Raw genomic sequence first — 25,658 nt, 5'->3', positions numbered from 1 at the left:
AAACTAGAATTAATGGAATAACCAGCTGAGGATTTTTATTCATTCTTCCCAAGTTCTTTACAGGAACAAATCTAATGTTAAAAACATTTTAAGTGCTCAAATACATTATAATTATGAAAAGTGCGGATTACTTGAAGTCTTTTGGTTTCAATAATGGTATTAAAATTGCTCAAATCGATGTTGCGATTCTACAAAGAGGACTGTCATTAACAGAAGTAGTGTTTTGAAATAGGATTCTGTTTAACACGAGGATATTTTTTCTTCATCATTGTCGAGCTGGAAATCAAACCGAACATTTTGTGTAACCTCAATCCTTAAGAAAATCGCCTTCAAACTTGAGAGAACATTGAACACTGTGAAAACCGCAATTTGGAGTAATTTGTGTCAATGTCTTTGGCGAATCCTTCCTTTTTCGATTACCTTTCTCAACTCTGCAATACCGCCCTCTCCTCCCCTCCCCTCCCCTCCCCTCACCCCACGCATTCTATTTGTTCCCTTATGATAAATATAAGAAGACTAATAAATCTAGTGTGTGATTTTCAAAACAATTTTAAGATGAATGTTAAAAGGTGATCCGGAAAAGCATTAGTTTGGCTTTCCTACGCTTTGTGATTGGTTCAGAAAACTCGCGCCACCATAATCCTCTGGACCAATCGCATGCAAAACTGAAACTAGTTGTACGATTTGGCCAATCACATTTTCGAATGTTGCGGGCAGTTTGCTAAATTGTACTCTGAGTTCTGATTCGCTCCACGTAGGATTTTATCTATGTTGTAGTTCAGAAATGTGATCTTTTCGATTTGGATTTACGCCTCGCAGTCGAAATGTGCCCTTGCTTAAAAAACAAAAATTTACCTCACACCAGTGATTTTACTTTTCATATTTCTCGCACGTGAAAAACGAGAGAGGCTGGTTCGAGAGTCAGTAACAGCGCTAATAATGTACATGAAAAAATTGCATGCGTCTGATTGGCTAAAAACGAGTGAAATCTCATGTAACACGAGTGCAACGTTGTAACACGAGTACAAATTACAAATAGCGAGTAGGATGCTAAAATTTACGTCTCTCTTGAATCTCTGTGATGTTTTTTTTTATTAACGTTACAATATGTTTTGTGGTGCAATTTGGTGAAATAAGCACTTGTAAATTTTTCAAAGACTACAAATTGCACTTGCCCTACGGGCTCGAGCAATTTTGTTGTCTTTGAAAAATTTGCACTCGAAGTCATGTTATTAAGTATACTTACCTACCAATAAAAACACAAAAAATGATTTTAACTTAAAAGATGAGCATGTCTGGCTTTAAAATTTAGGATTTACGACAGAATTCAGTCTAGAGACAGACCAGCATAACCATCAGTTCCGCCCGAGACAGGATCACAGAGGACTGGTTAACATGATTAATAATTTTCTAAAAGCGTTTAAAAAACAATATCACTGATGCTTTTCGTTTTTTTTTTTTTTTATTTTCATGCTTTTTCTCAACATGAAAGCTCTTGCTCCGTGAAAGTGTAACTTAGTGAAAAAAGGATAAAAAATGAGATAATTTGAGGATAAAAACAAAACAAAACAAAGCCAAACATCCTTTACACCACCACCCACGCGTTTATCAACACTTACATTTCCAGACCGTCAATTATCCGCTTATCTGAATTCATTAACTTGACATTTTCAAGTCCTCGGACAATATACTTTTTGTGCGGGGAAAGGGTGGGGGAGTCTTTTCTCCACGAAGATAATTTTCAAATTTTTGTCGCAACTTTCGAGAAGGAGAGGTCTGTTTGCTTGACAGACAAAAATTCGATTATTTCGCATGATCGACAGAAAGAAAGCCAAAAGGAAATTAAAAAATAGGTTACTTCCGCGTTCAGCAGGCGTCTTCTCCGTTCTTTTCCGGCCTCTTGCTTCACACGCGTGTGAAGAACGGGGAAAAATTGAAAAAAATTTTGTCAAAGATCCACCGAACTTCGCTTCTAATTCTCATGAATCATGACCTGGTTTGTCTTCGTGAAGTGTGATTCGGCAACAATGGACGCGAACCATGAATATCTTACGGATGGCCTTTGAAAAGAGGACGTCCTTAGTGGAATGCGTGACTGATGTATGAACGTGACTCAGATTACTACATCAGTAGCTTACCGTGATGAGACAGAAAGAGGTGTGTAAAGTCGGTGAAGAAAACAAACAGAGCTTCACATTGGAAGTAATTCAGCAAGAATCGATTCTTCAAACGAGTCTTTTTCCCCCCACCAATATCTAATTTGTTTTTCTCGAGATGGCGTAAGATATTTTGTGAAACGCGATCTTGACACCTCCCTACCCCCTGGGCCCCTCCCTCCATTCTCTGTGAAACAAAAACCGTAAAAGGCATCAACTGAGGCTACTTCCGTGTGAACTATGACCGCTTTTCATTTGAGGGAGCGCTGCGAATGTTTTTTGTCCACCTGCCACTTGTACCCTATTTCACGTGCTTGTTACGTGCTACCTCATGTTTACTTGTTCGCCTTGCATGTGATCATGTACACCTCCAGCATGTCTGTTCAGCCTGACCCCACGAGCGACCCCTAGAGCGTATAATCAAAAATAAACATGATCACAGGACGAAAGTCCACAATTTAAAATAACAGATGGTTTTCATCAAAAACTCGAATCTTTAGTCACGGTTATCTTACACTAAAATGTGAAACCCCCAAAAAATTTACTTTTTGGCGTAAACGAATTTTTTTTACGTATTATGATAATTCTGTTTCATACATACGCTCGAGCCATGTTTTTATTTCAAGTTTTATTTTTTCCACTTAGCCGGTGACTCGAAAAATTATTACACCCCTATAAATTAAGATATTTGACTTTACTTCGGTGTTTTTTGTTCACGCCACGCGGACCTCATGGAACTCAACTTTGCCAATTAGACATGGAATGAATCATCCCAAACTACGGAAATCTGTGAATCAATTTTCTCTTCGCCCCCAAAGACTTTATTATTTTCGGCCATTGTTGTTATCAATTTAGGTTATTTCCATTCAAAATATTCAAAATAGATTTACAATACAATTTTGTGGACATCAAAACTTTGTTGTAATCGTCTGGGATAGAGTATGCGCAGTGGAAAACCCCGGATGTTCTCGTGATATTTTCCATCAAACCAACTGAGAGGTGCACTGACAACGTTTGTGTCTGCTTGTCTTGTCTGAGTTTCCCTCGCTTTCTGCAGACGCCTCCACCTTTGTGTAGTGCTATGGGGACATCATCTGTGTTTGGTTATCTCGCTTGTGAAGAGTTTCGGGACTAAAAACTAGTGTTCATCGTTTAAACTGGCGGCCATTCGGAAAAATGTCGGTAGGAGAAGGAAGAAACGTTGGTAGTAGCGACAGGATCGGTGAGTAAGCACGCGCTACGATGGCACTTTTGGGCGACAAATAGCCTCTTAGAGTAGGTTACGTGCGCTGAGAAAGGTTTTCCTACTTATTTTTCCGGCGTCATTTCTTCAGGGGTAGCATTATTCTCGCTTTTAGCTCTTTATCGTGGAGATATGCAGTGGTGTCTCGATTGTTTTTCTTCTTACTGGTTATTTAGGAAATTTGTAGAATTCTTCGACGGTCAGAAATCGTATGCAAGTCACGTAGTTGGCTGCATGTCTTCTTCTTGTTGTTATTTTCATTTTTTCACGGATGGGCTACATTTCCAAGATTAAGAAGGAGGAGTAGAATTGTAATTCATTGTCGCTTAGTAGCTGGGAAAGTCATTTTGGCGAGATCGTCTTGCAGTTTATTTTTTTCAGTTTAAAGTGTTAAATCGGACACGTTTTCAAAATACAAGTCATGTAATTTCAGATCGCGATGTATCATGAATTGACACGTCTGTTAAAACATGTTTCTTGCTGTTTTTAAAACAAGACACGAGGTCTAGTTAAACGCAATTCGATTTGGTACATTGTGCCATTCTTTATCCTGTCCGCAATTTTGTCTTTTATATTGATACTGTAACGTATCAAAGGTCGACTTTTGGCATTCTTTTGTGGTTGAATGACCGATTTATCAAGGACGATCGATCACTTACAACGAAAATCGGACCATAAACCTTATTCGAGTATGAAAGGATCTAATCTTTCATTTGCTTGAATAGTTTTGTCAGCTATGTAGACAGGTCTTCCGCAAAGTCTTATTTTGAAAGCTGATAATTTTACTTTGTTACATTGCTGTCAGGAATATTTGCTCATTTCCAAGAACCACAACGAGGTAATTTTTAAATTAATACTGAAAAAGATTAAAAAAGTACAATACCATACATGAATTCACACTTTTCAGGCACACAATAATCATGATTTATATAAATTCAAAAGATTTATATAACCCCTTATTCTCTGTGTTATTTTCTTGACTTTTAACTAAGTGCTGCCAAAGAACTCATGAGGAAGTGTTGTGTTGGTACCCTTGAGCACAATTGTTGATTATTTGAAATTGAGTGGGAGGGGTTTTAGCATTATTGATAGAATCAATTTAAAAATAAACATAAACTATAAATTTTTAAAACATTCTCATAAGATGAAAACTTTTTACTCCATTTAAGAATATAGGAGTTTGCTTATTTATATCATCTTAATTTTTTGATACTACCTTCAATGTGAAATTTCACGATCTCAATGTCTCGTGTTATTCTTGCCAAAAATAATTGACAATTTGTTGAAAATTTTTGTGATAGAGAATTTCCCAGAAATTGTTTTCTATGTATTAAAATAAAAAACAAACAAAATGAAAGAGTTGTATACAAGATTATACGTCTACAAGAATCTACTTTATGTTTCAACACTCACAGATGAATGCCAAGGTCAAGGAAATTGGTTTCAGCTCTGAGCTAGTTGATAAATTAGAGTAAAATACAAGAAGCCCTTATGTAGAGTAGATAATACTTTCTGTTGTTGTTGCATGATCTTAGCCTAAATCAGTTCAATTGTGCGTATTATTAGATGCATAACTTAGCGATGAATACACCCCCTGGTGTACCCCAGAGGGAGAAACTGTAATCAAATTATAAAATCTAGCCAGTAACTTATTTCATACAACCTATTTTTTACATTTATGTATGTGTAATTTTTTAAAGTGCTTAAGGATGAGATAGTACCAAATTTTCATTAAAAAAAATGATCTCTGAAAACTAGTTTTTATAGTTAGGGACAAGTTGATGATCTGTGGATTTAATATCACAATCTTGAATGGAAAGGAAGTTTTGTTGTGGACTTACACTGCATTCAAGAGGTAGAAAGCACTCTGGCCATGAGCAACTAATAGGCTGTCTTGTAATGTAGAAGAAAGCTAGTATAATTACCTTATCTATCGACAGATTTCTTAACATGTGTAATTAAAGCAAGAGATTTACTGAAATAACTTCTTCTCTTGTGGGAGGGAAATAAACCCCACTAATTTGACCCTAGGTAAACCATAGATATTTATTTGTAGCTTAAACAAACAGGAAGAAGTTAGCTAGAAATACCAAGTATTTGTTTTGACCATGATATCATTGTCAGTGTGACCAAAGAGAGAAACTATTGTGCAAGATTGATGTGCGTGCACTTCAACAATGAAGTTAATAGGCTTATATTTGCTCAATAGCTTCTTTTTGTGGTTAAGATGGGATTGGGGTCATAATGATGTGACAACCTAATTTGTTTTGACAATTTTTACTAGCCTAATAATAGGATAGTCAGATTAAGAAAGTAAATGAAAGAGACAATGATTGGGCATTCAGTTAATTTCAATACGAAAAAATTGGATTGGAATTATTCAGGTGGTTATATTACGAGCGCAGTTACAGCTTACACAGTTCTTCTTCATTCTTTTTTCTCTCTTTGCTCTCAAGATCTATTATTTCTCACTTGCAGATGTGATAAATTTCTATATAAATCAGTTAATAGAAGTGGGTATTACATGTGTATATCAAGTTTCCTCCCTGCCACTGATAAGTTTGAATTTTCCCATCAACTGTTTGCTAAAGGCTATCCCTATTATTATGTGGAGAAAGTTTATCTTAATCATTTCAAAGAGTTAAAGGGTTAAGCAAATCAGCAGGTGGAGAATTATTGTCGATAGGAGGAACCTACTGATGTTGTCCTTTCTGTTCAAACCTGTAGGTTCAAGTCCTCATGCAGCTGGATTGCCATCACCAACAGAACCAAAGATGTTTCCTCGTGCCATTCTTTTGGCACCAAATGGACAGCCACTTCTTGTTCCACAGCCTTTGGTTCAAGGAGACAGAGGCATGGTGTCTATTGCATCACCATACCTCACCCAAGCTAGCATTTTTTATGCTCCTCATTTCTTTTCACCTCATCAATTGGCAGCTATGCAGCACACCACACCACAACAATTTCCCCAAGTCCCCTCACTGATACAATTGCCTGGAAACTCACCTGTACCTCGTACCACAACCACTGTTCAAAATGGATTTTCAGAGTCTTCTGTTTCACCTTCTAAAGGTAACAGAAAGGGGGAAGGTAACATTTCCCCTTGTGCACTCAAAGAGTCTGTTATAGTGACTAACTCATCAGCAAATATTAAGGACACAATTCCTGATTCAGTTCCTGTTACACCATCATTACCAATACCATCACTTTCACCCTTGACACCGAGAACGCCATCTTCTCCTGGGACCCCTCAGCAAACTGTTCCTTCACCAGTTGATGATGACATCTGTGTTATTTGCTCAGACAAGGCAACTGGTCATCATTATGGAGTTACTAGCTGTGAAGGTTGCAAAGGATTCTTTAAGAGAAGTGTTCAAAATAAGAAAGTCTACTCCTGCCGTAATTTGACTCAAGATTGTCCTGTAGATAAACGACACCGAAATCGCTGTCAGTTTTGTAGATTGCAGAAGTGTATCAAAGCTGGAATGTTGAAAGAAGGTTGGTGTCTCTTTCTTTGTATTTTTGTTATGTATATTTTAAGTGGACTTTACAAAAAATGGCAATTCTTCATTTCAATCTGACAGTGTATTTATTGCCATATTTTAGGTTGCTATCAACTTGATATTTTCTTTGTCTAGCTCTTTGCCTATCATCTGCCTATCTGTCCATCAGTCTTTTTTTTTGTTTTTTGTTCAATTGGGCACCAGCCGGATCTCGCTTTGTTTGACTGCTCATTATTATTTGTGACTGTGAAAGGCAAAAAGGACACTAACAGAAAACCGCATGGATAACAAACGGTTAACAAACGGTCCTTGAAGTGTTCGAATGGGTGAATAAATTATTTGAACGGTTTGATTAGCCATTTGAATGGTTTGCTTAGCCATTTGAACGGATGAGTAAAAATTTTGAACAGACAGGCAAGCCGTTCAAATGGATGAAAATATTATTAATCCGTACGATTGGTTGTACGATTGGTTTATCAATCGTGCAGATAAATTGCTTAAATGGCGTTCATACGCATGGCTTGATCATGGAACAGGCCAGGTTGCTGTGTTTTGTTTTCATTTGATTTGACGTTGTTGTCAATTTCATTCCTACGACCAAAAATTGTGGCTATTCCAATTTCTCATCAAAATAACATTTTTAGTTATTGTCTGAAACTACTGAATATCTCATGAAAGGTGTTTGTCATCGTAGTTTAAAATGACAGCTGAGTTAATTGTTTGTCTCACGATTTAGTTACATGGATGTGGATCATAATGTTTCGACTGCTACACTGAATAACTGTAGAGAAACGACAAGTGCAATTTTCTCTTTTTGAACGGATGAACAGAATGGGCACCAATCCATTCGAATGGATGCCGCAGTTCTCCAAACGGACACTTCTAGTTGGCAGACGGATGGAAAACCATTCAAACGGATGCTGAAATCGTTCGAACGGATGTCAGAACTGTTCAAACGGATGTCGCAATACTTCAAATGGATGCTAATGTCTTTCAAACGGATATGCAAACCATTCAAACAGTTTGTCAAATGCTTTGAACGGATTTTTTTAGGCGTTTGAACAGATGACAAACAGATAACAAACAGTTTTCCCACTCAAACAGATAGCCGTTAGTGTCTGTTTGGCCTTTCACTGTCACATTTGTCTAAGGTTATGGTTAGAATTTTAATCACTCTGGTGTTCAACCTCTTTTGTTTATTTACATGTATTTGTCATTTGTCCATTGGTGTGCCTGACTTTCTCTTGCCTGCTTGCTACCTCAGTGTCCATTTGTCTGTTTGTCTGTGTGCCTATCTATCTGTGTCTGTCTGTCACCTTCATTCTACCCTTTTGACCGTCTGTCTGTCTGTGTCTCCTTCTGTTCATCACTTCATCTCTCCAAACTGGTTGAGAAACACTTAAACCTTTATCTTTAAATGGTTTGCCTCTTATTCCATTTTACAGCTGTCCGGGAGGATCGCACACCAGGTGGTAAACACAAGAACTCATCTTTTTCTTCAAATTCACGCATCAAATCACAACCAGCTGCTAAACAAGCAAGAACAAGCTCAAGGAGCAGCTCATCTTCTGATCAAGTTGATGGAGCGGCATGTACAAAAATTCCATCCAGAACTTTTCCTCCTTTTATTAAAGAATTGTTGAGATATGAGCCTCCAGTTGATGTACAATCTTCAGAATGCCAGGGATGTCATATTGCAGATAATGGGCAGAGGACATTAGCACATGTCACACAACAAGCAGAGGAACAAATCAAAAGAAATTTGGAATGGTTTAAATGCTTGCCATTGCTTCGTGACATTAGTGAAAATGATAAACGGATTCTTTCAGGAAGTGCATGGATTGAACTTATGCTGATTAATTTGACAAAGCAGTCTTTACATTTAGATAATGGAGTGCTTCTTTGTCCTCGTCAGGTTTTGGACTTTACTACTGCAGAAGCAACAGGAATTGGTGACATCATGCACCGCGTAATGCAACTGACTGCAAAATTTAAAGAACTTAGTCTGGATGATGCAGAATTTGTTTGTATCAAAGTCATTATTCTACTAAACCCAGGTGAAGTACACATATGCAACATAATTCTCCTAGTTACATATGATACATGATATTACTGATGAGTCAGTTATTGTGGACCAGATACATTGCAAACAGTCCATAAACACACCTTTTAGAACTCCAAGTTTCTCACAAGCCCTCTCTCTGTTAACCCTTTAACTCCCGCAAGTGACCAAGACAGAATTTCTCCTTACAATATCAACCAGATAAGTGATGAGAATCAAGAAAAGTATCAATTTGAGGATAATTAGTGGATGTAGTACTAAATTCTCTGAACTAACATTATAAGAATTGTATGGTTGACGGTAAGGAGAATTACAAATTTGATCTGGGAGTTAAAGGGTTAAGCTTCCCTCCTCCCCACTCCCCCTCATCAAAAACTCTAAAAACAAATATAGGGCTTGGGCATGGTAATGAAATAGAGAAATATGTTTTCTGTCTTTTCGCAAGGGTGGGACTAAAATTAAGTTCTGTGGCCTGACTTCTGACAAGAGGGGAAAAAAATCTCTCTCTAGCTCTAACTTAGTTGTTTCAATGTCCTTCTAATGACTACACATTTAACAATGAAGAGAAGTAACATATCTAGAATTGTTATCAAGTTTCGTTGAATGTTGAGTTTGTTTCAGTCCAATTTTCCCATTACCCAGATCGATTAAGGGGGAAAGGCTGGTAAGTGTCAACAATTGTGACAAGAATTTAAGCTTCTTTGTTTAGAGTTGGCTCCTGACCAACCCTTTCTATCATTAGAGAAAATGACACCCAGTGATGTAGCACCCTGTGAATTACACCTCATTAAATGTTGGATTGTACATTATACATTATAAAATAATTCAAATAGTACGCGTGCTCTGATTGGCCATAAAACCATTTTAAACAAGCGTATGTAAACACGGTTTTCGTTCCTCTTTCATTAGTTATTTTATAAAAGAAATGTAAAATAGTTTCCGTGTTTACATAGCCTGATGTAAACACTTGGGAGGTTGGGAGAACACTCGATAAGCTGGAAACCACTCCACTTCACGTCATGGTTTCCAACGCTTATCTTGTGTTCTCCCAACCTCCTGCGTGTTTACATCAGGCTATGTAAACACGGAAACCATTTTACATTTCTTCATTATACAATGTCATTTTAATTATGTTCATTTTGATTTTGTCCATGCTCAGATGTGAAAGGTCTGCTGGATCAACAACTGGTTGAAAGACTGCAGGATAAAGTGCATGCATCATTGTTGGAGTACAACAACAACTTTCACCCTAATGAACCTAATCGATTTGGAAACATTCTTCTAAGATTACCTGAGCTGAGATCAATTGGCACCAAGAGCCTAGAACGCCTTTTCATGTTGAATCTTACTGGACAGATCAATGCAAGTGATTCCTTAGTGGAACTCCTTCATTCATCAAAAAGATGATCTTTGAACTTGGGTGTCTCTTGTCTTGCTAGGCTATATTGATGCTGATGCGGCCTACATTTTGACCAGGAATTGTGGTTTAACTCTGGTTTGTCTGCCACATAATTACATGCAAACTGAATCTAGAAGCTAAAATATTAGTAATGCATCTTACCTCAAGGTCAACCCTGAAAAAACAGTTTCAGTCCATGAGTGGTGAAAACAGATCCTGATCCTTTTCTCTTTCTCTTTAAAGTTAATTGTGATGATGACTTTTCATACTGTTAAATGGAATTATTTTCTCTTTCCACCTTGTCACTCCCAGGAGTGATCAATTATAAATTTCTTTTTTAAAAATCAGATCTATTTTAAATGGAAATGTGATGGGAAGAAAGAAATGTTCCTCTTGGTAGATTTAGTTCAACTGAACTTCAATTACTCAGTGGTGAAACTGTAAGAAAGGTATGTCAGACAGGAAAGGGAATTGATATTGGGATCATAGGAGTGAGAAGTTAACCCTTTCACTCCCACAAGTGACCAAGAGAGAATTTCTCCTTACAATATCAATACAATATCAAGCAGGCGGGTGATGAGAATAGAGAAGAATATCAATCATAGGATTGTTAGTTGATCCAATACCAAATTCTCTGAACTAACATCATAAGAATTGTATGGCAGATACTAAGAAGAATTACTAATTAGATCTTGGGAGTGAAAGGGTTAAGGTGAAAGTGGCTTTGCCAGAGGGATTGGGACTGCTTTTGGTCAATTCTATGTAGCTATGAGGGTAATTTAGTGTTATCAACTGAGTTGATAATGGAAAGTGGCCACTGTAAAGAGTTTAAAGGCTGACGTTTCGAGCATCAGCCCTTCATCAGAGCTCGAAACATCAACCTTTAAACTCTTTATGGTGGTCAATTTAAGTTATCAACTCAGTTGACAACACTAAATTACCCTGTTATTCTCTCATAGTGAGGCAGCTCCACAGTTTCTTTAGAAATTTGCTCCCTTCATTCTATGTAGCTATTCCTAGCAAGGGTTATAGCATGTTCAGGAGTACACCAGATGATAGTTTGAGAACCCCCCGCGAATGAGTTCCAAAAGATTTTACAGCAAATAAGTATTTTGTGGTTGTTTTTTCTGTCTTCTCTGGCAATGCTCCTTGCAAAGAGTTTGTGTCAGAGATGCAACAAAAATTTTGTCACAATTGATTGTACCTATGGTGTTTCATTTTAACCTGTGTAACATTCTTAGGGTACTTCTTACAAGTTTATCATTCTCAAACAAAACATTATTTTGTAAAAACATCTCCATTTGAAAATCAAACCATGGCTCAGTGTATGTGCAGGGTCAACCAGTACACAGCCCCATACATCATTATGTATACGGTTTGTGTATTATGAAAATAACGGCTTAAAACAATAGACTACCTTTGGCACAACAGCTTTGTTTTAGAATAGTTTGGGGTTGTACTGAAGTCTTCCCAAAATTACTCCAAGAAGCAATACAGTTTTTCCATCAGTAGTCTGGTTTGTTTTTTGGTACCTGTATGCCCTAATGTCCAGTGTCACTGGTCAGAACATGTTAATATTCATATCCAGGTGTTTGTGGTTTTGAGGATTTGACAGTAATTCTCAGAGCACAAGTGGACATTTTTCAACTACTTATAATTTTTCTTGGAGGTGTCCTATGCAGATTTTTAATGGAAAGCATTATAATTATTACTACCATTATGATAATTAACCCCAAAGTTCTTAATTGTTTCAAAATTCCTCCTTGTCAGCACCTAAGGAAATGTATAGAGAACAGTATGGAGAATATGCATACTGATATTAAGATGAAAAGGATTAAACGTACTATTACCACTACTTAAATTTTGGATTTTTCTAGACTGAAAGACTATTATTGAACAGCAAAAGTACAACTTTAGGGTCTACCCATAGCTTCTTTTTACAGATTTCAAAAACCAAACTTTAAAATTGAAGAAAGGGAACGATTATCCAGCAGTACATCTGCTCCTTTATTTTTACCAGAGTCCTATAATGTATATCAAGACACCCTTTTCTAATCATTAAATGATGTTTTTTTTTTTTCAGTGGTGAATACACTCTAAACTATGTAACCTGACTTTTCAATTATTATGAAATAAATCCTCATAACTTTTGGAGAGGGAAAGGTTTTGCAGTTAAATATTTGCTTAGAGACACCACATACTTTGACCATAGAGTTACAAATCCTTTAAGGCTGCAATTTGCATAAGGGAAGTAGAATGAAATTCTTATTTTGACCTGGTTACTTTGTGAGAATTCAAGACCATGTTTGAGGGGTGGATAATGCTACGCACTTGATAACTCTCTATCAGGTGGATACTGCAGCTTGTTTCATTACCACTCATCCACTGGGTTGTGATTATCCACCAGATAGCATTATCCATCCTTTTCTCAACTGGGTTCAGTTCAGTTAGTTGTGAACAATTTTCTAAAACGATACTGCACAAACTAAACATATGTTACAAAAGGAGTAAAATAAAAAAGGACCAGTATTTTTTTCTTTGGCTTTGTCTTTTATTTCACCCAAAACTACGCCATCTGGCTCATCAGCTAATTATTTTTTGTCTTGTACGGAGTTAACAGTTCTATGTGCCCCTCCAATACTAACAGATATGTTTGTGTATTCTATTTACAATTGTAGGTAATATCACCATTTACTCGACTATTGTATTATATCAAGACGCAATCAATCAAAGTTGAATTTTGACATTGAAAACAAAAGAAAAAAAAATAAATGTGTTACAAAGTTGACCTTTAAAAGGATCTAGGATAGTTTGGCGGTCTAGCTTAAAGAGAGTCCCTTCTCTGATTTGCCACTTTATGGAATATAGTTCTATACAGACATTAATTTCCATCATGGAAAAGATAAGCACGGCTTGACTAGATGAAATAATATTGCATGTAGGTAGACACAGAATAACACTGTATTTAGTCAAAAACCTAGTGCAATTCACCAAAACTCAACATTAATTTAGAAAACAAAGGATTTTGGTGTTGATTTTGTTGAAATATATGTGTTAAGGGTTTGAGTGATAGTATAGTGCAGCCTGGATGAACTTAAGCTCATGCGAATAAACTGTCCCTTGTCTCCTCAGAGTGATTGGATATTACAAGTTAAAAACTGCAACAGATAGATACAGAAAATTGTCAATTTTACGTACTCTTGTCATGCCCCACAAAAAAAAAAAGAAAATAGTGATAGCTAGCTAAAATATATTATCTTACAAAATTGTGCACAACAATTTTATGATATCAGAGTCAATTGGAAGCAGTGCCATAACTTGGGCAAGCCTCATCATCATAAACTCCATGTACTCTAAGATTTTTTGGATCAAAAGGTGCTTTCAGGTGTATTTTGGCAGGAAACAGCTCTCCCATAGATTCAATGGTATATTTTCCAGTCTTCAAGAACTCTGTTGTGACAGGTTTTCCACTAGGATCTCTCACATATCCATAAGCCAGGCTTTTGCCGATAGCATATCCAAACTCTCCTCTTCGGATGAAACCAACCACTTCATTATCTCGCCATATTGCTTCAAGACCCAAAAGAGCTTTGTGACTAAAAAAATAAGAATAAAAAAGTATAGTATGGTCAAACGAATTCTATTTTCCATCTTCTTTTGTGTAACACAAAATACCTTCAATGCTGTTGACCCAATCAGTATTCACAATATTTAACTCATGTATGATCTTAACATTTGGCCAAGCTCACTCAAGAGTTCTAGAGCATTCAACCACAGAGTTTGAAGGTCAAAGGTTCAAGCCCTTTTGAAGAACTACCACCCATACTAATGAAACTTGATCAACCTCTTTACGCCTCTTCATTTATTGGAAGTTTAAAATTTAATATGAATTACCCTTTACTTCTCACTCCCTGATAAACCTCTCACCCTCTAAAGTATCCTTCATGCCCTTGCCCCCATTTTAGCCTAACCCCTATTTTAGCCTTACCACTTCAAGTAGCAAGTTCTTTGTACAGTTGACATCTTTTTACACTAAAAGTTATATCTATTGATTTAAAAAATGAATTGCTGTGTATCAACTTCTATTCTTAGGGTTAGGGTTAGGGTTATAATCTCTCAATTATTTTATGTATGTGGACAGTATGATTACCCATACATCCAAGTAGAAAAAACTCAGTCTGTAACTTACAGTGCAGACCTAGCATTCAGTTAGTAAGAGGTAGTGTAATAGTGCCATAGATAAAACCTAAAAATTCAATATCATTCCTTATTTTCTCTCATTTGAAACCATCTGTAATGTTCAGAAGTCTTTCACTCACTCTTCAATAGTAAAGCAAACTAGCTTCTTCTTGAGACCCTCAGCTTTCTGTTTTTCAAGAGCTTCTCTCCCAAGAAATGGGGTATCTGACTTCAGTTTGCAAGTAAATCCCAAGCCAGCCTCAAGAGGGGTGTCATCATGTCGTAAATCCTGATGCCAATGTTTATAGCCCTTCTCTGCACTGAGTGAGTCAAGAGCCCTGTAGCCACCATTCACAACACCAAATTCTATACCTGCTTCCATGAGTGCTTTGTAAACAGGTACACAGGAGTCATTTGGGATGTGCAACTCCCAACCAAGTTCACCAACAAAAGTGATTCTTAGGGCGCGAACATCATGGCCAGCAACATTGATGATTTTGTGCGTGGAGAAAGGAAATGCCTCGTTGCTGAGATCTGCGGAGGTCAGGCACTGAAGCAGCTCACGACTGAAAATAAAGAGTACAGCAAGTAAAATGAGCTATGAGCTTGTAATGTAGGCAGTCATTAATTTTTTTTGCCAAGAACCCTTAAAGAAATGGAAAAAGGCAGAATGTCCAGATTCAATCCCCATTATTTCTTAGAGATATGTTCTTTTTTTAATGGAGAACTGAGACCCAAACAGATGTAAAATCAAAAGAATGCACACTGCAATCTTAGATGAAAAACCATCTTGCCTACCTAAGTTACAGAGCAACACCAATGTTTTTTTGTGTGTCAAAATATACCTCTTGGGCCCTTGAACACTCAACATCCCCATTTTCTCTGAATGATCTTCAAACTTTACATTGTACTGTTGGTCTTGAAGAATATTTTGCACATGACACCAACCATGCTGACCAATACCACCACCAACAGCAATGTAGAATCCATTACCTAACAAATAAAGATTGATTACAAATATGATAACAACAAACACAGTTATATTGTGCTGCATTATTCTCTGATAGTAATTCACTTACAAGGTCATCATTTTACATCAATTTGGGGCAGTGAAACTCGCATTCATACATGTAAGTACACATTGAGTGATAAACAACCATTAATTGAAAGCTGAGAATTCTCTTCTTTATAAAGAGATATAGCTCAAAATTTTCTCTATCTAAATGGACTGCAGATGTTTGATAAATATATTAGATTATTTTAGCAGTGTGTTGGAAACTTGTCAAATATGAACAAAGTGCCACTGAATTCTCTGTCTTAGCTGTGAATTCATAAAGTTAACTACCAGTAGGTGGAATTGGAATCCACAGGGCAGAGAGAGAGAGAGAGAGGGGAGGGGGGGGGGGGGGGGGCAGGAGAAGAAGTGGCACCAGGGGAGAGAAAACACAGGAAGCAGTAGAAAAAAACAAAAAAAGACATCATTTGTCAATTTTTAAATATGATAGTGTTTAGCATTGAAGAGCTGAAGACAAGAGTCAAAAGTGTAGAGAAAAGAGGGCAATGGATGAAGAAAATTCTCAGCCTTCTGTCCCAGCCTCTCTCCTCTTTACCCTCCACACGACAAGACAATGTTTAACATTCTTCTTTAAAGCCTCAATCTTTCTTGTCATTTGCAACTGGTATAATTAAAAGCTATCAAGAAAGTCAATAAATAATATTCATGGCAAACTAGATCATAAACTCGATCCACATCCAAAGTGACCACATCATGAGACAAATGATTATATTTCTCTTTTGAAGTATTATTTACCATGATGAATAACCACGACCTATTTTACAACATAAACTAGATCTTATGGTGCTTACCCTCAAATTTTGGTTTTACAATACTTGATCCATCACCATTCTCCAAGACACTCACAGTGATGTCAGCTTCTGTGCCACCATCTTTGTTTGTCATACATGTGTAAGTTGTGCGCCCTATCAAGTATTCAATATTTAGTAATTATCATAACAGTTATTGATTTGGTCAAGCCTTCTGGCTTAAAGATTAAAAGAAAATCCATTGCCTCCACAAAACAATCTACTTGCCGAGAATGACAGTTGTTATTCTTACCACAAAGATTAAAATAGCTATTCTTGTGCTTACATAATGAACCATTGGCTTGTATTTTATTAAAAAATTCTTTCCTAATGATCCTTCTTTCTCAACATTGCTCCTTTGATTAGCTAGGACAACACATTTTGGTGAAGATTACATTCAAAGGAGAACAACACAGTCAAAGCAGGAGGAATCTGTCTAGTACCTGTTGGTTTTGCCATATTATTTGTGAAAATCCAGTCAGCTGCCTTTTGTGCGTCAGGTCCAGTCAAATAAAACTTGGCAAAGTAGGACATGTTGAACACAGCTACCCTCTCCCTACAAGCAAGGCATTCCTTTCCAATCTGCCAAATTAAACAAAATCCTTAAAATTCATTCAAGCACTGCAGAAACAAATACCAAGCCATGGAATAAGCCATACAATAATACTACAATTTTTTTAACCTTTTGTTGGCAGATCATTTTTCTAGTCATAGGAGTGGAAGTGGGGGGAGACGGGGGGGGGGAGGGAGGGAGAATTCAACTGTTATTATCCAATCAAAATGGCTGCTGTGAAGTTTAGAGGGGCTGTCCAATCATAATCCTGCTTGAGCAAATCAGGTTCACCCTACAATCACCTTCTCCAACACAGAAATAGTAACTGAAACCTTCTCTCTGAAGCTGAGGTCCTTGCCCCCCCCTTTACCCCTTCTCACTGATAAGGTAACCTTACAAATTAAAACCATCTTTTTATGTATTGGTAATCATTTTATTTATAATAATATTTTACTTGGTTTCTTACAATGTCATGATGTGGTGGAAAGTCAAAAGTGTAATCCTGACCCAGTAACTCATTGTATTTATAATCCTGGTGTTCTTTCACATCATAAGCCCCATAGTAGTCATACTCCCTCACCTGACAATGAAAGAGGAAAAGATTCAAAGTTAAATTTCACCTTCAAACTACTCAGTTACTCTAAATGATAAGACACATGGCTGTATCTTATATGAGGTAAATGGTTCATGCTGTTGCAGCATATACCCAGTCTCCAAGTGATGAAGCATCTCTAGGTGTTTTTAACCCCCCCCCCCCCCCAACCTGGATGGGAAGCCAATGTATTGGTGAGGAGCCCTGGCATTTCTCCACATTTCCTTAGGTACCCATGTTTACTCCAAGGGGGAAGAGATGGGGAGAGTAAGGCATTTGGACAGTTGAAGAGCCTTGCCAAGTGAAATGACCTTTACCAATACATTTTGATGAAGGTGAAAAATGTTACCCATTAGTCCTCAATGTCACAAATTTGTCAGAGCATAATGGATCATAAAAAAATTTTGATAAACTCTTCCAAATATTTTTGATAACCCATGAACATCTTGTTATTGACTGTAATTCTTTCTGTTTCAAAGGCTATAACTTTCAAGGTGCTCGTCATCTCTACACATCTGGCACACTACCATATCTCTCCAAACAACAAGCATTCTGATTACTTTTGCCCCTCAAACAAGAATGTAAGGTATAGAAACAAAATGAATATAGTCAAACTTTTTAACTTAACTTCTTTTCGTTTTGTCTTGTTTTGCAACTACGGAATGGGAGTCTCTTCCCCAGTCCATTAACCCTTTCACCACTGAGAGTGACTAGCATTTAATTTATCCTTAGAAAATCACCCCTCAATGAAACATTATTGATCACCAAATAAAGAAGCTCTAGATTTTTAAACAAAGACTCCTTGTCAGCGCCTTTGGAAATTTATAGAGAACAGTATGGAGAATATGCATTCTGATGTTAGGATGTAAAGGGTTAATTTGAGAAAGAATTATAATCACCTCAGCTACTTCATTAGGAACAAACCAGCCTGGTCTTTCCCATCCATGACGCTCCTGATAGACACACCCTCTATCTAACAGAACCTGGAATCAAAAGTTCAACCTCAGAGGGGATTGCTTACTCATTTACTACTAGTCCACCAATTATAAATATTCCAGTTGTCATTCATATTATTTTACCATTCTTGCACCATTACTTAAAAAGGCCAAAATCTTACAAGGTATACCTTAAGAATAAAATGAGGCACAGTGTAAGAAAGTAAAAAGTTAAAATTAAATTATTTGCTGAGTTCAAAATTCTCCAAGGAAATTCATGGCCCCAATTCTTCTCAGCTGGTTTTCCATCTAATAGTTTGCATGATTTGTATGAATTACAATCAAAATACACATTACCTGATGAAAAGGATCACATCGCATGTTTCTGGAAGCAAGGGGCTCGTCATGTGGGAAAAGCATTGAATAGTTCTTTGCATAGGACTCATGACTTCTTTCTCTGAGCCATTTCTGATTGGGTGTTATCGATGAATGGAAGCGCCTTAAGAGGTAAATATAAGAATGTATAAAAATTCCTACCAACTCATAATCAGGACTTAAAGCATTGGCATTAGAATTCACTTTCTTTCAGTTTTTTGAAGGTTACTGGTCGATTATACTTGACAACCACTGGATTTTTAAGAATGAAAACATCTGTTTGGTAAGTAGTTTATAGTTTGTTCTAGGGCAGTTTTTTTTTTAACAAGTATCAAACCTTTGACCCCTCAGAGTGACCAGCATCTAATTTCTCCTCGCATTATCACCCAAGAAACAAACATTAAGGTCACAAGAATAAGGAAAATAATCATCAACCAAAACTGTTCTTGATTTTTAAGCAAATTCTCCTTGTCAGCACCTTAGGAAATTTATAAAGAACAGTGTGGAGAATATGCATGCTTATTTTAAGATGTAAAGGGTTAAAACTTGCTTAAAATGCACTCTATAGACTATGAACTCAATCAAATGGATAGAAATATCTGCTGAGTAAATGAAAATCATTTACTTTGGGAGTAATGTTAACTAGATTTTGTGCAAACAAGCCTTGATTGTTTCTTCTAGAATTGTTCAACTATTGTGTGTAGTTACCTGATATCATATCCATACATATCAAGTTCAGGGTGACCATGAACCACCCAACGTGCCAATTCTTGGCCACATCCTCCAGCAAGCATGATACCTGCAGAATTGAATCCACAGCCATGGTAAAAGCCACGAAGCTCAGGGGCTTCCCCCATCAATGGTTTATGATCAGCAGTAAATGATTCAGGTCCACAGACAGTGGATTTGACACCAGTTTCTGCTATTACTGGGACTCTGTTGCATGCACCTTCAATATGAGCACTGAATATATCCCAGTCAAGATCAAAGAGGGAAAACGCAAATTTATTGCTGACCTGAAAAAAAACCCCAAAGCTTAAAAAGAGATCTATAAATTACATTTCCAGTTTCTAACTATTGGATGGTACTCCCCCAAAACTGCTTTGGATGCCGTCCAAAGCAGTCTTGGAGGTGCACTGTCCAAGATGAATTATACAAAAATAAAATCACCAGGGGAGAATCAAAGAGAACAGCCAAAAACAGGGTCTGGTGGAGATCTGCAGTCCACACCCTATGCTTACCAGCACAAATGAAGATGGCTTAGTCTAAGTCCTTCTAGTAGGTTGAGTATAACTGACAGGACAAAATTCTACCCATTCCAGTTCAATTAGACTGTAACTTTTGCAAGAGCTTAACCCTTTTGATTCAAATTTTGTGGCATAACCATTAAGCTGGTGATGATAAAATGAAAACTTTTTTACCTCATCCCAGAAAACTGGATTATGCTCATATCCACCAACAGACAGGCCATCTCCCTGGAGCTTGAGATAAACTGAGGCATCATGATCTCTGACATTAGGCATGTTCTGAATTCCCTCAATCCTCTCTGTCACAACATATGCATGGTACATGGCAACCAAAGGGACACTGACACCACACAAAGAACCAACATATGGTGACCACACCCCTGAACAGTTGACGACACAGTTTGTTTTGATGGTACCACTTGGAGTCTGTACCGCAGAAACTCGTTTAATTCCCAAGTCACTGACTTCTGTTTGAATTCCAGTAACAGCACAGTTCTCAAACACCTACAAATTAAAAAGATTTTAGTATCAAATTACAATGTAATTATTCATCCTGCTGAGATACATAAATAACAATTTTTCATGTTTCCAGGTGACCTCATCCCCATCAAATAAGACTACAGTTTACTATCACAACTTTCATAACTATAAAAATGCAATAAAAAGATGTAACATGATTGGATGCAAGAGCTGGAAATTTTCCTCGTAACCTGTGGTGGTATTTAAGGAAGTCCATAAAAAATTAATAAAAGTGTGTCACCTGAAAATAAGCGCATAGCTACACAGTCAAATGTTCTTGCCTACTCAAATTTTTTACAGTATTATTCAATACCTGAGCACCATTCTTTACCGCTGCTCTTGTAAGTGAAGTAGCCCAGCTAGCAGGATCAATGGTTCCATCACCAGGGCTGTGGAGGGTTCCATATAAGTCATCCACGTTCAGCAGTGGATAAAGGTCTTTGGATTCCTTAGGACTCAGAACAAATGATTCAACACCATATACCTTGCCAAGCTGTTTATGAAACCAAAATGAAAAATTATTTGTCATTTCTGGTTCTATTTCAAAAGAGGCAGTTTAGCCAAATGGTGTACAAGCCACCAGGAGATCTTAAGTTTGTAAAGAGATAATTGGTTTGCCTCCAAAAATGTTTTATACTGTTAGTGTTGCTGACAACCTTGCAATGCTATTATTAACTAAGGTAAATTATTTTCAGTTATGACTTTCCAAGACCTCAGGGAATTTCATTCCTTCAAATAGATATTTTCAATGTTTCTGCATGCAACTTTGTGCAAGTGATTGCCTTTGGAGGTAGCTTATTCCAATAGAACTAGGAATATAAGGAACCCATGAGAATCTACAGCAAAAACAATGATGAAATTACTTTCCTGAGTGCAAGGCACAAGTAATTCCTATATGTAAGGGCTTCTTATGGATATCAGCTTTCAACCTAAATGGGCTATCCCATCTAGATAAATTTTTAAGTTATTTTAATTACATCGCATCTAATTGGATGGGATATTGGTACACATTTTTAGAGCAATCATGCAGAAGCAAAGTAAAGGAAAAAAATTGATGTATCTCAATCAATTCCTAATTGCTCTGAGAGGTACTTACTGTCATCAGCCTCTTGTATTCATCCAATCTTTCTTTGTTGTTGGCAATGAACAATCCTCCATTTTCATTCCATCCAGCCCAAAGTCCAGTCTCTTGTTCCAAGACATCCCTTGCAAGCACTCTTGTGGCTGCCAACAATTCCACTTCCACATCACTAGGACGTAACCTCCAAACCAGCCCAGCACTATGCCAGGTTGTTCCTGATGTTAACTGATCACGCTCTAACAAGACAGCATTTTTTACCCCAAGTTTGGTCAAGTGGTAAAGTGTACTGGATCCAACGGAACCTCCGCCAATAATAACAACATCAGCTTCTGCTGGGATGCTGTCTGGAGCTCGCTTCTCTTCTGTCTTTTCAAAAAATTACATTTCAATTAACATTAAATCTACCAACTCGCTGGGAAAATTTTAAAACTGGAACAGCAATCCTTTTACATGTTGGATTTTTAGGGTCTCCATGCAATTTTAGGCAATAATAAAGGGTACTGCAAGCAGTAAATTTTACCAGTTACTGCCAGAAAAGGAGAACACCACTGACTTTAAGACTGTTGATAACACACCATGCAACATGCTTTGCTCATTACCCTATCTTTACAAGAAATATTTTTGCACTTTGCTTCACATTGATAATGAAGATTTTTGATATATTGAAATGATACATCTTAAGATGATTAACTATACATGACAACACATTTTCTGAAATATCTGTGTTTTATCTCATTTACCCCCAAAAAAGATGAAAATGTCATTTCTCCTTACAATATAAAAACATTGTTAAGCAGTAAGGTGATAAGAGTAAAGATAAACGTCAGTTAGGTGATATTGTTTGATTCAATAGCAAATTCTAATTATTGGCATTATAAGAGATGTTTGCAGGCAGTAAGGAGAATTAATATTGAGATCTTGTTTTGACTCCTGAAGAGGACTACTTGACATACATGTAAATGTACCTCACCAATGGTCTCTATTCTTGTACTTCATTGAATTGGTATGACCATTGCATGATCACATTTTGTTCGATGAGTATTGCCGTGTTTGTGTTCTTTAATATAAAGCCTAGTTCATTCAGAAATGAATCAAAATAAATGCAAACGATTGATCTCTTGTCATAGACATGGATTACCATACTTTGTATAGGTAATCACATGATTTCAAGTGCAATTTGGATTAAATAAGCACAAGTAAAATTTTTTCAAAGACTAACAAAATTGCACCAGCCTGTAGGTCAAGTGCAATTTGTAATCTTCGAAGAAATCAACATGTGCTTATTTATTCCAAATTGCACAAGAAAATCATGTGATTACATATTAATAATACACATAAACAAATTTGACAGGTTATCATAGTTATGCAGAAGCAAAGTGTGGGCATCAAGGGCAAAAATAATTTATTCAAACCTGTGTGTTTAGTCAAAAAAACCACCTATGATCAAAACAATAATATACAATGATATTTCACATCTTTAACACGCAAAAAGGCAGAGTCTCGCTAACTCAAGGAATTGTTCAGTCTGGTTTGTTACTTCTTTGCACTGAATTAACCCTCATCTGCATCAAATAACCTGGAAACTGCATTTATCCTAACCAATCAGAACTGACTAATTTTTTTAAGGCATCTTCTTGTAAACTAATTACAATAAAATACAATTGTATCTTATTGTAAACTAAACGATGATATTCGCATTTCACTCAAGTAGAAGAGTCGCGTGTAGCAAGGTTATTGGTTATTGGTTCACCAAATCATTTGTATATGTGAATGTTATGGCTGTGAATATCTAAAAATCATATTTGTGAATTGCGGATATGGACGTAAGTGCGAAAGCGATCGTCGCAGTAATGAATACTATTTGAGAAGAAGAGAAAATAAGGCCTGAAAAAAAATTCTTGAATTTTTTTCAGGCCTTATTTTCACTATTACTCAAGTAGTGCTCATCACTGCGAAGATCGCTTTTATATTTACGTCTTCATCCGCAGTCACATGCATGATTTTCATATATTTACGATCATTCATTCATAACTTCAGGGGTTGATTTGGAACCAACCTAGTAACTAGCTATTGTAAGGATCATGGGTTCAAAACCCTTACAGGCCTGAATTTTTCTTCAGGCCTTATTTTCACTACTGTTCAATTAGGGTTCATTACTGCGAGGATCACTTTCATATTTAAATATGCGAGTGTCCTAATTTTTAGTAGCCTTGTGAAAATTATAACGTAGACAAGAAATTTTATATCAAAATTAATAATTATTCAACTCGGGCTCATTGCATTTCTGTAAGACCGTCAAAAAAATTTGTTTAATGTCTGATACTGTTCATCAAAATAACAATGAAGATTGAGTTATAGCGATTACACGGCATTACCTGCAATGTATTGTAGGGAACTTCTTTCACATCTGAATCTTTAGACGTGCTAGATTCATTGCGAGTAGCTGTCCAAAGGCACGAGGTAGAACGATTTAGGGCGACCTGTCGCGTATCTTTCAAAACCTTCGCCAGGCGCCACATCTTTCGCTTGAAATCAAACTGCAGTTAATATTTGTACACGTAGAATCTCAACCACACCATGTATACGAAAAGCGCATTGTAAAACACGAAAACACCACTCTCTGCCTACAAGGAGTCAGGCGTTCAATAACAAGAAAGACTGGCTACAAGTTCAAGATTTTGGCCAATCACGAAGCTGATATTTTTCCCGGGACACTGTTCATCGAATCCAGTCACTAACTCGTCAGTCCGGTCTTTGTTTAAAAGAAATTAGCACAAGTCTTAAGGGACTCAGTCCTTCAAAATGGAAGAAGAAATACATCAGTTAAATAATTCAAATGTTTGAGAAAATATGGATCATTACGATACCCTGTTCAAGGCAGTTACAGATGAGCGGGTACAAAAATATCCTCCGATCCCCTTACAGCCATTCCTTGATATGTCACGCAAAACCCACTCAGAGGCTTTCGTGGGATACATTGCGTGACACTAGTAAACCAAAAAAGTGAAATGTGATCATCGCAGTAAATTTTCCAATTTAAGCAATTGGAAAGAAGAAGCCTGAAAAAAAACCAGGGCTTCAACGGGATTCGAACCCGTGACCTCCGCGATACCGGTGCGATGCTCTACCAACTGAGCTATGAAGCTCAAGAAGATGCTTCATAGCTCAGTTGGTAGAGCAACTGAGTAGTGGTTGGTAATAATTCATATTTGTACTGCGGTTGTAGATGAAAGTGAAATGTTCAGGCTTCTTCTTTCCAATTGCTTAAATTGGAAAATTTACTGCGATGATCACATTTCACTTTCATCTACAACCGCAGTACAAATATGAATTATTTCATATAAACTTCACATCATTTCACTGCACGGGAAGATATGAACTCAATAAATTGACCTCGCTCCCAATGTGTGGCTTCATAGCTCAGTTGGTAGAGCATCGCACCGGTATCGCGGAGGTCACGGGTTCGAATCCCGTTGAAGCCCTGATTTTTTTTCAGGCTTCTTCTTTCCAATTGCTTAAATTGGAAAATTTACTGCGATGATCACATTTCACTTTCATCTACAACCGCAGTACAAATATGAATTATTTCATATAAACTTCACATCATTTCACTGCACGGGAAGATATGAATTCAATAAATTGACCTCGCTCCCAATGTGTGGCTTCATAGCTCAGTTGGTAGAGCATCGCACCGGTATCGCGGAGGTCACGGGTTCGAATCCCGTTGAAGCCCTGATTTTTTTCAGGCTTCTTCTTTCCAATTGCTTAAATTGGAAAATTTACTGCGATGATCACATTTCACTTTCATCTACAACCGCAGTACAAATATGAATTATTTCATATAAACTTCACACTAGTAAACCAGTTATGGGCTCCTGGTGACATCCAAATAATAGCTGCAAGCTGCAAAGGAGACTACTGATTTCCACTTCCCAAGCAATCTCAGTGGCG

At 37.0% G+C, this 25,658-nt stretch overlaps 2 protein-coding genes across 2 annotated transcripts; one reads left to right on the top strand and one right to left on the bottom strand.

Moving 5' to 3' along the window:
- The first annotated feature begins 2,960 nt into the window (after positions 1-2,960).
- LOC113668164 (retinoic acid receptor RXR-alpha-B) lies at positions 2,961-12,898 on the top strand. Its single transcript, XM_027184039.2, has 4 exons — positions 2,961-3,378; positions 6,127-6,897; positions 8,348-8,959; positions 10,124-12,898. The coding sequence occupies exons 1-4, from the start codon at positions 3,333-3,335 to the stop codon at positions 10,369-10,371; spliced, it is 1,677 nt and encodes a 558-aa protein (XP_027039840.2). The 5' UTR covers positions 2,961-3,332; the 3' UTR covers positions 10,372-12,898.
- LOC113668163 (sarcosine dehydrogenase, mitochondrial) lies at positions 12,893-24,646 on the bottom strand. The gene is made up of 13 exons (XM_027184038.2): positions 24,083-24,646; positions 21,723-22,073; positions 20,940-21,119; positions 20,282-20,611; positions 19,569-19,876; positions 18,843-18,984; positions 18,450-18,533; positions 17,425-17,538; positions 16,849-16,987; positions 16,409-16,522; positions 15,388-15,535; positions 14,683-15,108; positions 12,893-13,959 (listed from the first exon to the last, which is right to left on the bottom strand). Exons 1-13 carry the CDS (start codon positions 24,224-24,226, stop codon positions 13,659-13,661), a joined length of 2,781 nt encoding a protein of 926 aa, XP_027039839.2. The 5' UTR covers positions 24,227-24,646; the 3' UTR covers positions 12,893-13,658.
- Positions 24,647-25,658: the final 1,012 nt, after the last annotated feature.

The sequence above is a fragment of the Pocillopora damicornis genome, chromosome 4 (assembly GCF_964200805.1).
Source record: "Pocillopora damicornis chromosome 4, jaPocDami1.2, whole genome shotgun sequence".
NCBI classification, from domain to species: Eukaryota; Metazoa; Cnidaria; class Anthozoa; order Scleractinia; family Pocilloporidae; genus Pocillopora; species Pocillopora damicornis.
Note: the sequence above shows the minus strand (reverse complement) of the source record. Positions and strands in the feature narration are given on the sequence as shown.